The sequence below is a fragment of the Notothenia coriiceps genome, unplaced genomic scaffold (assembly GCF_000735185.1).
Source record: "Notothenia coriiceps isolate Sejong01 unplaced genomic scaffold, NC01 NC01_scaffold00034363, whole genome shotgun sequence".
Classification (NCBI taxonomy): Eukaryota; Metazoa; Chordata; class Actinopteri; order Perciformes; family Nototheniidae; genus Notothenia; species Notothenia coriiceps.
Genome location: NW_011367064.1, coordinates 1 through 13,689, shown reverse-complemented (window position 1 = coordinate 13,689; position 13,689 = coordinate 1). Strand labels below are relative to the sequence as shown.

At 41.2% G+C, this 13,689-nt stretch overlaps 1 protein-coding gene across 4 annotated transcripts in view; it reads right to left on the bottom strand.

The window, feature by feature from the left end:
• Nucleotides 1-11,093, bottom strand: part of hap1 (huntingtin associated protein 1) — a 16,955-nt gene extending 5,862 nt beyond the window's left edge. For all 4 annotated transcript variants that reach the window (XM_010790500.1, XM_010790499.1, XM_010790501.1 and 1 more), the window contains exons 1-11: nucleotides 10,700-11,093; nucleotides 5,738-5,814; nucleotides 5,459-5,575; nucleotides 5,255-5,349; nucleotides 4,844-4,952; nucleotides 4,442-4,520; nucleotides 4,232-4,362; nucleotides 4,075-4,149; nucleotides 2,888-3,099; nucleotides 2,021-2,254; nucleotides 1,158-1,495 (exon numbers count right to left, since the gene is read on the bottom strand). In XM_010790500.1, the coding sequence (XP_010788802.1) occupies nucleotides 1,158-1,495; nucleotides 2,021-2,254; nucleotides 2,888-3,099; nucleotides 4,075-4,149; nucleotides 4,232-4,362; nucleotides 4,442-4,520; nucleotides 4,844-4,952; nucleotides 5,255-5,349; nucleotides 5,459-5,575; nucleotides 5,738-5,814; nucleotides 10,700-10,895 (1,663 nt within the window). In that variant the 5' untranslated portion in view covers nucleotides 10,896-11,093. The remainder of the gene's footprint in view (nucleotides 1-1,157; nucleotides 1,496-2,020; nucleotides 2,255-2,887; nucleotides 3,100-4,074; nucleotides 4,150-4,231; nucleotides 4,363-4,441; nucleotides 4,521-4,843; nucleotides 4,953-5,254; nucleotides 5,350-5,458; nucleotides 5,576-5,737; nucleotides 5,815-10,699) is intronic.
• Nucleotides 11,094-13,689: the final 2,596 nt, after the last annotated feature.

Sequence of the window (13,689 nt, the reverse complement as noted above, 5' to 3'; positions counted from 1 at the left end):
GGGGGGGGGGGGGTTATCCTCTGCATGTTTCCCACAGACAAATCCACACTTTGTCTAAGTGTGTTTACACATTTGAAACACACTTAGACACATTTACACACACATACACACCATCGCTTACATACACAGACACACACACTTACACACACGCTTACACACACTTACGCACATTTGCACACACTTACACACCATCACTTACACACACTAAGAACAAGTACACAGACACACTTACACACCATCACTTACGTACACAGACACACTTACACACCATCACTTACACACACTGACACACATTTAAACACACTTACACACATTACACACGCTTCTGTGGAGATGTGGTTCAACGAGCTGGTGTGAGTCTTCAGTTTATTTCTGTCTTGTATTTATTTTCTGTCTCTTCTTTGTCATTTTGTGTCTTTTTACGGTGCTTATTTTGTTCCCTTTTGTTCATTCATCCATGTGTGTGGGAAGCAGATGAAGAAGATTATAGGACTGTTTTGCCTCTTCATACACCGTGGAATATCGCGGTGAAAACAGATTCCTCCAGTGAGTAGCCTAACTGACATACAAACTAATGATAAGGACTGTCTTCCTTTAAATATGCAGCGTCTCCGAAGTCTGGAGGAAAACAGACTAACAGATATTCCCTGTGTGGTTGTTGGAGCTGCTGATCGATACTGATGACTCTCTGATGACTGAGCAAAGTGCTGACGGTCTTTTAAAACTCTCTGGCAGAAGTCCTGAATCCCTCTGAGACTGTTAGTGAGAGAGGTCGTCTCTGAAGGATGGAGAGATCTCAGACTCCATCACCTCCACCTTCTGCTGCGTCTTCCTTCACTGGCCTTACGTTGTGTCTCTGTGGGACTTTGTGTCTTTTGGAAATGAGTGTCTTTATAATAATAATAATACATTTTATTTATAGGCGCCTTTCATGACGCCCAAGGACAATTTGTTAAAAAAAAAGAGAAAACGCTAATAGGCAACAGAACATGATAAAAACACAAACAGGAAATCATAGAGGAGACAGTCAAGTGGACACAAATGAAACATATAATGGGGAGCACTACAGTACATTTCTGGGCTCCATTTTGACTCCACATAAACTGGAATAAACTCCAAGAGACTGACACAACGCTGCGTCAAGCTGAAGTGTTTACCTTCCAGTGGTTTGACAATCTGCAGGCGGTCGGGCAGGTAGGACCTGGATCCTCCTGAGGAGCCACACGAGTGCCGGGAGCTGCCGTTGGAGTAGTTGGTGCCGGTGGAGGTGGCCGGGCTGGAGACCAGGCTGTCGTTGGGCGTAAGGAAGCCGCTGGAGCCCTCGGCCTCCTCGCAGTCCGCTGCCAGGGCATGGAGTTTCCGCTCGCGCTCCACGTCGAAGAACGGCCGCTCAGAGGAGTGGCTCTGCTGGCGGGCCGACAGGCTGCGCAGGGCGGCCTCCAGGTCCTGACCCCCGGGGGTGCCCGGCTGGCCCAGGCGCTTCGGCCCACTCCCACTGCAGGGAATATATTGGTTTATTTGGTTAACATAATCTATGACTTTGAATGTTTGCCAACAACCAGTTTTTAGATGACCCAGACAAGAGGCTGACGTCATTTAACTGTGACCATATCGACATATTGAAGAATAAAGACAGAGTTTAAATATAGGTTAAAAATAAAAACACGATAACTCCAAAGACGACACAAAATATTACTTATTTTTTTCATTGCTTTGCGTTAATTTACAACCAAAGGACGTCGGCAAAAGAAACAAGGGGATATTTTGTCTAGACTAGATTTAATGAAATGTTTATTATAAACAGAATTTGTTTAAACTACATTTCAACAGTTTCAATTTACTAAAACTTAAAAAAATATAAAAATTGCCAAGACTTTTAGTGAACATTTAAAAGTAGCACAGTCATTACACATTCAAGGACAGTGAATTAATGTTATAAAAACATGAAATATGCATATAAAATGATTATATTTAGATCTTTAATTTTCCATTTGATGTAACACTATGCACTTAAACACACCTGTTGTCTTCTTTCTGAGCATTGTTGCAGTTTGGCTTGTCCTCCAGAGTGAGGCTGGCGTTGTCGGAGCCGTAGTAGCTGGTCCTGGGGGTGCTGGTGCAGCTGGCGTGAGCCGACAGCGGGCTGGAGCCGGGCAGCCCGGGGGAGGGGCAGCGAGACCGCAGCCTCATCGCAACCTTGTTCACCACCTTGTTCACCACCTTCACTGTTTCAAACACACGCCACGGGTGGGTCCTGAGAGGAGAAACAGGGCATGAGTGGGCATGGAAAGATCTAACACAATCTACATGATTTCATTCAGCTGCAAACCTGTTAGATAAAAGACACACTGTAATTTGTCATTGTATTTTTTCAAGCTCAGAATAAGAATAAAGGTGTATTACCTTATGGGTTTTGATAACAATAATTTTTTTTGGAGTATTGGTGCATAAATAAACACAGAAAAAAAGAAAATGGGAAAATACAAGCGAATACTGAAAAAGAAAAACACTGTCAAAATATGATGACATCCTCGACTGTGACATGTCCCAATGCTTTAATGTTCAAAAAGCTCTCTTTTCTCATAATCCGAACTCTGAGTCTTTATATGATTTGTTAAAGTTCAGCTTATTGAAAATGTATTTTCAAAGATGTCAAGAAAGTTGACAGTTTCCTAGCCACCTAAACAATCAACCCAAAAAACGTCTCATCATATTTTCATTTGAATGTTCATAAACCCTTATTGGTGCAGGGAATTACTTTGGAAGAACAGAATAACACACATTTGGAAATGTCTAATTTGAAACAACCCGAACTGTAAACTTGTGTCCATCACTAATATAAGGATGATAAAAGGACCTCATAAAAAACATAAAATGTCAGACTGACCTGTACTCTGAGGGTGCGGGGGTGTCCAGGCCTTTGCGGAAGGTGCCCTCAATCTCGGCTGCCAGAGAGTCCATGGGGAGGACGGAGGCCAGCGCGGTGTAGCGCTGCACTGTGCTGTTGGGGAGGCTCTTATTCCGCAGGTTCTTGATGTCCTCTCGGGCCTCGCAGAGCATGTCCTCACACTGAGAGTACTTGTCCCGCAGGTCCTTGAGCTGCAGACAGGGGGAGACATTTCTGTCAAACTGCAGTACAAGAAGAACATCTATTCACAGCAACAGAGCTGAAATATTTACATTCTTAATGCTTTCAGTAGGCTTCTGTAAAGATGTACATTAACAGGTCTGTGTGGGGACACGGAGAAAGGGTTTCTGTGTAAACATGTGAAGGCTTTAGGGTAGATGATGTCAAATCTAACCATTATTGTGGTGTGATCTTGTGATCTTGTTAGAACAAAGTTTATAAAAAGGTATAAACAGCACCTCAGTGTACATGCAGTCCCCCTTATTATCTCTGTCTCTTTCTAACAAATTTTAACCGTGGCTCAAAGCTTCCAGAACATTTATTACAGCACTCCTCCCAGTTTCCACAGAAAGCGGGTTGGCAATTCATTAAACCTGCTTTCTGTCAACAGCCTGTCAGTCAGCACGAGTGGCTGCTGAGTGACAAATGAGTCTGTCAGAAGCCTTTGGGCTGACATCCAACAAAGAAAAACAAACCATTAATTATTTATAGCTAGTTTTTTTTTCAATAAATTGCGGTTTGCCTCTTGCATATTCTGTACACACTGTAAAACGCCCCCTAAGACAAGTGTGATATTGGGCTATATAAATACAATTTCATTGATTGATTGATTGATTGATTGATTGATTGATTGATTGATTGATTGTCCACTTGTGTCTCATAGGTGCGCTCCGGTGCCTAAATAAATAGCTCTACACCCCTGGCCAAAATGTCCTTAAAATGAAGTCTGAGTTTAAAATATAATTCAATTAATTCCTTAACTGTCATTTTCACATATAAACATAACAGTCTGCAATGAACTGGTGTTCTCCTGTGCGTGCCACCTCCTCCTTTGCACACTGGTATCTTTCATGTGAGCAAGAGAACAACTTTTCTTTGTCCCCCTCTGTAGAAAGGAGAGGGATCCTACTCTAAATATGTTGTCAAAGTGATTATAAGTGTCTTGCCTCTGATTGAAGATTTAGCTGGCTCTCACGGGAGGCACTCAGTTGTTGGTTCAGCTCCTCATTTTCATGTGTGATCTAGAGGGACAGGAGGAAGAGAGTCAGCAGAGCTTTACAGTGGTTAGACGCCATTGATCCAGAACACAGGAGCGTCTCTCACCCCTTTGCAGCGAGCCTGCAGGTCCACGGCCTGAGCGAGCAGCGAGCTGATCTCCTCCTGCTGCCGGAAGAAGTCCTCCACTTTCCGCGCCAGCTCCTCTGACAGGTCCACCACCTGCTTATTGACGGATGCTGAAACACACAAGGCCTAATAAATACACCTGTAGCTAGTGTGTTCTTTAAAACATTGAAAGAAGGCTTGAACACTTACAGAGTTCTTCCACACACACCATCATCAGCTCCTGCTCTTGCTCCTCGTAGTTGGTCGTCTCTGTTGTGAGATCACTGGCCTGAAATAATGACATCATCAAATGATCATACTTTTCAGGCTAACGAAATGTTAAACTGTAAAAACGTTTTGTAAGTGATTATCTGTATTTATCCGTGTTTTTACAAGTTCTACATCCTTTTAATGCAGTATGCAATGTTAAATAAGATTGCATGCTGCATTTCAAGCAGTTTCTGAAAAGAGATGTTACAGTGGAGGAATATGTGTTGGGTGTATAAACTAAATGAAGCCAGTTGTTCATAAAACGATGTATATTACATTAGCATTTAAAAGTCAATGAAAAGCACCCAGTGTGTATGTTCCTGTGATCTCAGTGTCGCACACCTCTGTTCGCAGCATGCGGTTCTCGTCCTCCAGACCCTTCAGTTTCTGATGCAGGAAGTCGTAGTGGACCAAGCTGGTGAGAGAAGTGCATGACTCGTTTCTTTTTATCCTACAAGGAAAGAAACATGTGTTTGCATTAGATATCTTGACTATCAGTGTTTAATAAATATATTTGTTTCACTCAAGTATTTCATAATTAACTTAATAATTAAGCTGCTGCAATGAGAAGAAATGGACAGAGAACAATAATGAATAGAGATAATGATTAACTGATGATGGGAAAGAGTGTTTTTTTAACTTCCAATGAAAAGGTGTGGCTGTGTGTGTGTGTGTGTGTGTGTGTGTGTGTGTGTGTGTGTGTGTGCGTGTGCGTGTGCGTGTGCATGTGCATGTGCGTGTGCGTGTACCCACGGGGAACGTGATTCAGCGTTCTCGATCTCCTCGGTGCTCGCATAGAACTGAAGGAGGTCGTCTCTCATTGTCAGCTCATGGCGAAGTTGAGCAATCTTGAAATACAATATTTAATTGTTGTTAACTGTATGACACCAGATTCATAACAAAAGCGTCTGTGTGTTTCAGTGGGTATCAAACTTGTTACACATGTTATTTTTGTACCTCTTCCTTTGCTATTTCCAGCTGCTCGTCCAGCATTTCATTGCGTGCGGTTATTTCTTGGTTCTGTTTCAGCAGGGATTGACCGATCCGCGCCGCTAGCTCGAGATCCCGCTCTTTCTGCAAAGTGATGCAACATTTCATATTATTTTAGGGAACAATGCACGATGGCAAAGCAGATCTTCATTTGTTCATAATGTGGGAGATAGAAAACCAGCGTTTTGGCAAGGAGGCATAAAACTGTTATCCTCTATAATCCCGTTCATCTGCTGTGTGTCTCACCTCCTCCAGCAGGTGAGTGACCGCCTTGATGTCATGATATGTCTTGGTGACCTGGCCCACTCTGTCCGAGCACAGCACTGAGGGAGGGAGAGGGGGGAGGAGAGGGAGAGGGATTTTATGAATGGAGGAAGAGCTGTATGCACACAAAGGACACTGTAACAACAAATCCTTGCTGTCTGCATAGGCTCCAATTCAGTTTTTAGTTGTATTACGACAATAAAAAAATGATTAGCACATTCACGGATTAAAGTTTAATTTGTTTGCCACTTAAAATATTATTTAAAAACATACAGTAGGCCTACTGCTGTTTCTAACCATTTCACCAGATCACATCCCAATATGTATCTTTCTGTTCAAATTATTCTTTTTTTCCAGTCTTCAATTGAATTTCTGAAAGCACTGCTCTAATGGAATGGCCTAGGTCGATAAAGTAGATTTTTAGATGATATAATGATATAAACAAATGAATAAACACATATCCTTTTCCAATGTGTATATTTTATAAAGCACCATCCAAACAGAGCCTGCAAACAGCACATTCTGTGTGAATGAGAGCCTCGACTACATCTTGTTTCTTTGTTAAGTTTCCTCTGCTACGGACCACAACCTGTCCATGCGGTCAGCCAGATACTGATCCTCTTAGCTTGATCCCTTTTAGCCCAGATAAGAGGGCAATAAAGACCTCGTTCTCCTGGATACCGATATAGCTCATCAGGAGATGCTGCCGGTGGCTGAACTGATGAAGTGTTCGTGCCAGCAGGACACGTACAGCATGGAGGGGATAACAGAGGCTGGCTATTGGCCTGCCACTTTGTTTACATCCTGGAGAATGCTGTGTTTGGGTCCACTTCAAAGTCAATAATGGTGAAGCTCTGAAAACTTTTCATTTGCTCGTAATCTGTTTATTTCACAAAAGATTTCAGAAATAAACTATAAGCACTGCGTTATAATTTTGTGTTCCTTTTTTATACTTCTCACAATTGTAGGTTTTGTGTATTGTTTAAGACTGTGTGTAAAATGTGCCTGGACTAGTGTGCAATTCTGAATGACACAGCATGCCTCTAATCTGAAATCAGTTGTGTAACCTTACTTTGGTGGTAGGCTTAGCTCGACTAAAGATATGGGAAGTTGCCATGCCGCAAAGTAATCAGATTGAGGTGCTTGAATTTGGCCGGAGAAACCGGGATTGGGCGGCGTCTAATCAGACTAATGGAAAGAACCTTGGGCTGCACTGCACAGTATAACGTAGCTGTATCATGAATTATATACACGGAAATCATGTCCATCAGTCGGTGGTGATTAACGGGCAGGTAGAGGTCATGTTTCCATCTGTACTTAGCAGATTAAAGAGAAAAGCAAAAGCAAAAAGGTTTCACAGGTGATGGTAAGACCATTTTAACTCATTAAACTAATCCCTAGGCTTTGCCAGACAAATGTCAGGAAGGATACATGGGATACACTAATGCAGAAGTATAGTCTGGGACACCAATATCTTAAAACTGACCATGTCATTAATGTAATTTACTTCAACACTGAATGTGAAATAGAAAGACGAATCCTGGACCACCTAAACTGCCTCCCAGATGAAGGACTTTTACAGTATATTGTCATTCCCAACTTATTCAATTAAATCATAAAATAAAAGATCTTGCCAAATATGATAGTCACATTTACTCTTACACTCTAAAATCTTTCTTAATATTTGAGCCAAGAAGGATGAGAAATCCCTGATGTTCTCAGAAAAAAAGGATATTTGAACGTTTCTAATTATATAACAAATCAACTGCCAACAAGGATCTTGTCATCTACTTAAAGGCAATAAGTGTTTGTTTAGCAGTATTTTCTCAACAACTGCTATTCCGTCAACTTGGCTGGTGTTTTAGCTGAAACCCTAATAAGTGCAGTTTTGAGCGTGAGCTCTTGAGGTGGTCTGAAAATATGTATTAGCATAGTTGTACGTACACACTGACATGTATTGAGAGTGGCCCCCTATATGAACTGTTAGAGCAGCAAACAACATGACAGCTACAGCTGTCTCCTTCGAGATCTAGAGGCCTTTTTTTGTTAGTCATTTTTCTTGACAGCTGTTCATCTGATGTGCTTCACATTGGGTGGGTTGATTGATCACGACCAAAAGAAAAAGGTAGTGTTGAGAGGGAAGGTGTTGCAATGAGCGGCAATCAAGAAAACTGAAGCAGCATTGGTCGAGGCCATGTAATTGGTCCGTTTTTAATGGGCGTTGGACTTAACAAGATACTCGACAACAACTACCATATCGTCTTGATGTTAACTGTTTGGTCAAGAATAATGGGGCCGGGGGATTGGCTGTCTCTGGGCCCTGGTTCTAGGGGCATCTGTTGGGGATGGTACTGGGATGGTCCCAATGAGTGTGTCTGGTGGGCTTTGGGAGGAAGGGGGGGGGTGTTCTCTGCCTCTTTTGTTTTTGACTGATTCATATTCAAAGTCTGAGTGCACTGCAACATCATGTTAGCAAATACAATACTTGTACATTATCCTGTTCGTATTTTTAATTTTTAGGCTTTAATGACCATCTATTGTTGGTATTTTGCCCTACTTTTTCGTGTCCATTATGAACGTTTAACGACAGAAGTAAGAATTGATGTCTGATGCTGTTTGTATTGATTATATTGTATATTTTGTTGTGGAAAATCTCAAAAAACAGATTGTTTAAAAAATGTGTATGTAGGGATTTATAGCTTGACTCTAAATTAATTAAATCATAGATATATATATATATATAAATAAATAAATAAATAAAAGGTACAATAGAAGTACAGTTCTCACATAATCCTAATCAACAACAGTGTAAACATGTCTATTTCTGATCATTACCATTGACTAAATGACTTTGAAACAGACAATTAATAAACAAGAATAACTACAGCCTAAATAACACGTAACTGGTTGTGTGATTGCCAAAATACATTACATAAATGAACTATGATTAATCAGATAATAGACTACTTCTTCAAATCCTCTTGTACTTAAAGTGGATTGAAGCAGCAGCTGGACGGTCAGCGGGACACACACACACACACACACACACACACACACACACACACACACACACACACACACACACACACACACACACACACACACACACACCAAGATCCAGTTCACTACTAAGTCATTCAAATCTTGAGAAAATGCAGTTTAGTCATATGCTGTACAATTCGTATTTTATTATTTCAAGTTTGTCAAAATAGTTTATTGAATGGCTTATTTGCACTTATTTGAACTGTACATCCACAAAGACTCAACTTAGTAAATAACTGTATATCTATTTCCTTTTGACCCGACTGCGCTGGAGAGCATAGAGCAAATCAAGGAAATGGATGCTGCTTTGCCAGCTAGAGGTTTTAGGGTTTGAGTTAAGCTAAATCCAGGCAGCTACCCTGAACTGCAGGCCTAATAGTGTACATAGTGGATGAACTCTGCTGAGCTATGTATACTTATGACGTCTGTTATGTCGTGGGGATCAGACAGGCAAAGAGCTTTAAGAACAAGATTCACATTGATCCCATATTAATCCCTACTGTTGTGAAAGGGCAAACTTGAACAAAACTGGCAGGAGCTAACATTTAACTCACAGCCTTCTAGTTTAATCGGTAAAGATTTAAGTATAATTTAAGAGAGAACAGTCTACAGATGTCATAATGGTAACATTAATCTCACTATAAAAAATGAGGAGTTTTGTGTCCGATCTATTACAATTAGGTTTCAAATTAAAGCTGGATTTGAGCAAAAACGTCATATAAACACACAACAAAGCACTCGGAAACAATGTGTCCAACAGAAACAAGTGAAGTATATGTGCACTAAAAACACAGCTCCAGCAAACATGTAGAGTCTCTGTGTTGGAATTCAACAGACACTGGAACCATACTGTACATGTAGAGATTGAGATTCAAGAAAAATGGGGTGAGCTGTATATCCAATTTAAAGTCTCATTGCACAACAGAGGTCACACATTGGTTTGTTTGGGTGTCCTGTATGTCTGGATTGGTGCCCGTGTCGCAGTGTTCGGGTGCCAACCACGTGCCCATTTAGAAAAAGAACGCCTGGTAAAGAGGAGCGATAGAGGAGGCTTTTCACAAATGTATGACATGCATCAAAAGTCTAACATTACTTAACATGAAAAGCAAACATAACTGACAATACTGGAGTGAAACAAGAGAAGCAGAATAGATAATGTACTGACACTCTTTGTTCTTCAGAATAGGGTTTGGGAACATTTAACAGTGGTGCATTCAAGAACAATCAGGTAATTCAATCATTTTCATTTGTCCAATTTGATCCTCGTTTCTCAGAATTTCCAAAATTAAGATCTCAGGTTCAAACCTTGTCAGAGAAACTGGAAGCATTCAAATACTATTCCCTAGTTCTATGGCTTTGACCTCCATATACTAAAAACAAAGAAAAACACAAAATGTTCAATGCTGCCAATGACAACTGCTGACATGTACACAGAGATGATTGTGCTGCTGCTGCTGCAGCGTGCACACACACACACACACACACACACACACACACACACACGATCAGTGACCTTCACCCCACTGAATGTATTTACAAAACTTTACCCGTCTCAGGGCACTTTCATGTTAAACTAAAAGGAGTGTTGTGAAAAGAGCTGCAGAAAACGCCTTTTGTCGGATGTTAATCATGACTTGTATGTTGCACCTTCAATGACATCACTGCAGAACATCCAGTGCACTATAAAGTATAGAGCACTTAGATAACACAGATCTTGACAATGCAATGTAGGACAGAAAAACACCAGACAGCAGCATTTTACCTGCAGATTAGAATGATTATGAACCATGACTCTTTACATAGTATTTTATGTAACTTCCTCTCTAAGCATGTAAGTCTCTTGTGCATGCCAGCTGCTTTTCCCTGTCGTCTGCATCATCACGCACCACCAACTAATCTCACCTTGTGTCACCTCCCGGCAAAGGATGTCCTTGTTGTTATTATTATTGTTATTGCTGTTAAGACATGTCTTGTCCATGTCCACTACTTCATTCACAAGACTAGAAATGCTCTTGTCTTCTTCCTCCACCTCGGATGCAGAGGAGCTCCAAACCTCCATGGTGACCGGAGAAAAAGTGTCCTCGGCCTCTCCGTCCATCGGTTAAATAAATCCCTTCTTCTTCAGATAAATTACTGTGAATATCCTGCGCTGTCACACACCAGCTGTGTCTGCGGCATGATTCTGCTTGCCTGTGTGTTTTGGTACAAACCAGCCTACGTGAGGGAGTGTGTGTGTGTACCTGTGTGTTCCTGTGTGTGTGAGAGAATCAGAGCTGCTGCATGTTAATATTTAATCCCTCAGACTGTACCGGCCATCTGTCGTCATGACTGCCTTCGTTCACCTGGCCACGTTGGACTACCGGGTAAGAAAAGAGGGGAGGAAGAGGAGGGGGGTTGAAGGAGGAAGACAAATCTCAACCCCAAGCCATAAAAGCCGATATTGATCACCAGGGTCATTGAGATAAGTATAGTCAGCTGTATTTGAAAAACTAATTCAGGATATGGATGCTGATGGAGTTTGAAAGGATGCTGCATTAAGCCCACCCACCCCTGAGGATCTGAGGCAGATGGTAGGTTCCGCCCGGGCCAATGGCTGCTCTTGTTCTGAGCACATACGTAATAGCAGGCACAGAGCAGGGCTCTGCTGGTGATGCTGCTGCAGACAGAGCCACACCCACTGTACAGGGGGCTGATGGGAGAAACAGAGGGTATACAGTGAGTCTGGGATTTTACGGGTTTTGTCTGGGATCATTAATTAATCATCTTGCTATTCATATGTTTTTCTTTCTACACTAAAATTCAATAAGTGTTTTAGTCAAATATGATATGGAATTTATTATATTATATATATAAAAATATAAATAAACCATATTTGTCATTCTGAGCAATGGAGACTTGCTTTCTGTGTAAGTATTCTTCCTAGATTATGAGCGGACCGCAAAGATTGTTTTTCATCTCGATTCAGTTTTATCTAAATACGTCTGCTTTAACTTTACAGTGAACTATATTCTGCTGCAATGATCCAAAGCCCTTGCCCACACCACTGTCCTATATATACGGGTTTGTCTCCGTCCGTCCGTGACCTAGACACAAGCGTTTCTCTGACAATCAAATATTAATGCCTTCATACATTTTTCACCCAAAACAGATTATTTTCAGGTCGAGTGCATTTCCCATCCCTACGCTTGCTCTCTTCGAGCATTTATCCTTTGCAGAATAAAATCTTCGAGAGCAGCATGTGTATGGTTAAAGAGGTGACTTCAAATTCCATTCCAAGAATGTTTTGACTACTTCCAAGTTAAAAAGCCATTGCTCTAACAACACCACTAAAAATGCTGCAAGATAACAACTCTAGGTAATAAAGAAGTAAAGTCTCAAGTACTTTGCCCACAATAACAAGGAAAGATGTGACAATGAGGCCCCTCCCAGGAATAAAATCAGCAATCTGCTCTGATTCAACTTTCTCCAGCCCTTATATTAACTATTAACTATTGAACTAGTTACCTCGGGAAACTTGTTACAAAAAACAAGCATAGAAGTACAGTTTAAATAAAGTCTTGATAAAAGCAGCTCAGCCCACTTCTGTTACTCAGTGTGACGATAAGGACCTGAAAACTGATCGCTGATATCCCTGGTCAATGTTTGTCTGAGGAAACACCCTGGAAGGTCTTTAGCATTTATTTGATCCACAGTGAAATACAGCCCTGCACAACAATCATATAAACAGTTATCAATTATTATAGATCAGACACGCTCTACCCACAGTCTTCCAAGTAAATCTTTAATTTAATCAAACAAGTTAGATCCCTCTGCTCCACTGCATCTCTCACTCAATGTGTGGGTATTTCCCCTGCCCTCATTGTTGTGGTTAGAGGCTTACCATGACGCATGATTAATGAGATGTAGGTGTGACCCTAAACTTTAGCAAAAATGCTTCCATGGAATACTACTTCGCTTCACATCTAATGATATTAGGCAAGGCAAGGCAAGGCAAGGCAAGGCAAGGCAAGGCAAGGCAAGGCAAGGCAAGTTTATTTATATAGCACCTTTCAACACAAGGAAATTCAAAGTGCTTTACAAAAAAAGAAAGACATTAAGAAAATGGCATTTCAAATCAGTCATTAAAAAGCAAAGATAATAAAATAAACATTAAAAGAAAAAGAAAAAATACATGGATAAAAGTTACAGTGCAGTTTAAGGTGTGAATAGTTCAATTAAAAGCAGCGGCAAAAAGAAAAGTCTTTAGTCTGGATTTAAAAGTCAGAGTTGCAGCGGACCTGCAGGTTTCTGGGAGTTTGTTCCAGATATTTGGAGCATAATAACTGAACGCTGCTTCTCCATGTTTAGTTCTGACTCTGGGGACAGAAAGCTGACCAGTCCCTGAAGACCTGAGAGATCTGGATGGTTCATAATTTAGCAGGAGGTCAGAAATGTATTTTGGGCCTAAACCATTCAAAGCTTTATAAACCAGCAGCAGTATTTTGAAATCTATTCTTTGACATACAGGAAGCCAGTGTAAAGACTTCAGAACAGGAGTGATGTGATCCACTTTCTTATGGCGCATTTCCACTACACGGCCTCGCTCGGTATGGCTAGGTCTCGTTAGGACTGGCTCACTTTATGGCGCATTTCCATTACAGTTTAGGAACTGGGGTAGTATCTATAGTAACGCAGTGTAGGCGGAGCCGTGACGTCATCTTCAATGAGAGCCCCAGAAAAACAACACAGCCGTTAGCTGTTAGCACTCAGAGCTCACGGCTCCTCATATCTGTTCAGAAACTAGACAAAAGTTAAACAAGTACAAACCACAGACTGTCTGTGTCATGGCGAATACAGTCGCTGGTTTATTTATGTCTGTATAGGCCGTTGTTGTGAGTGTGGACGGTCGGAAC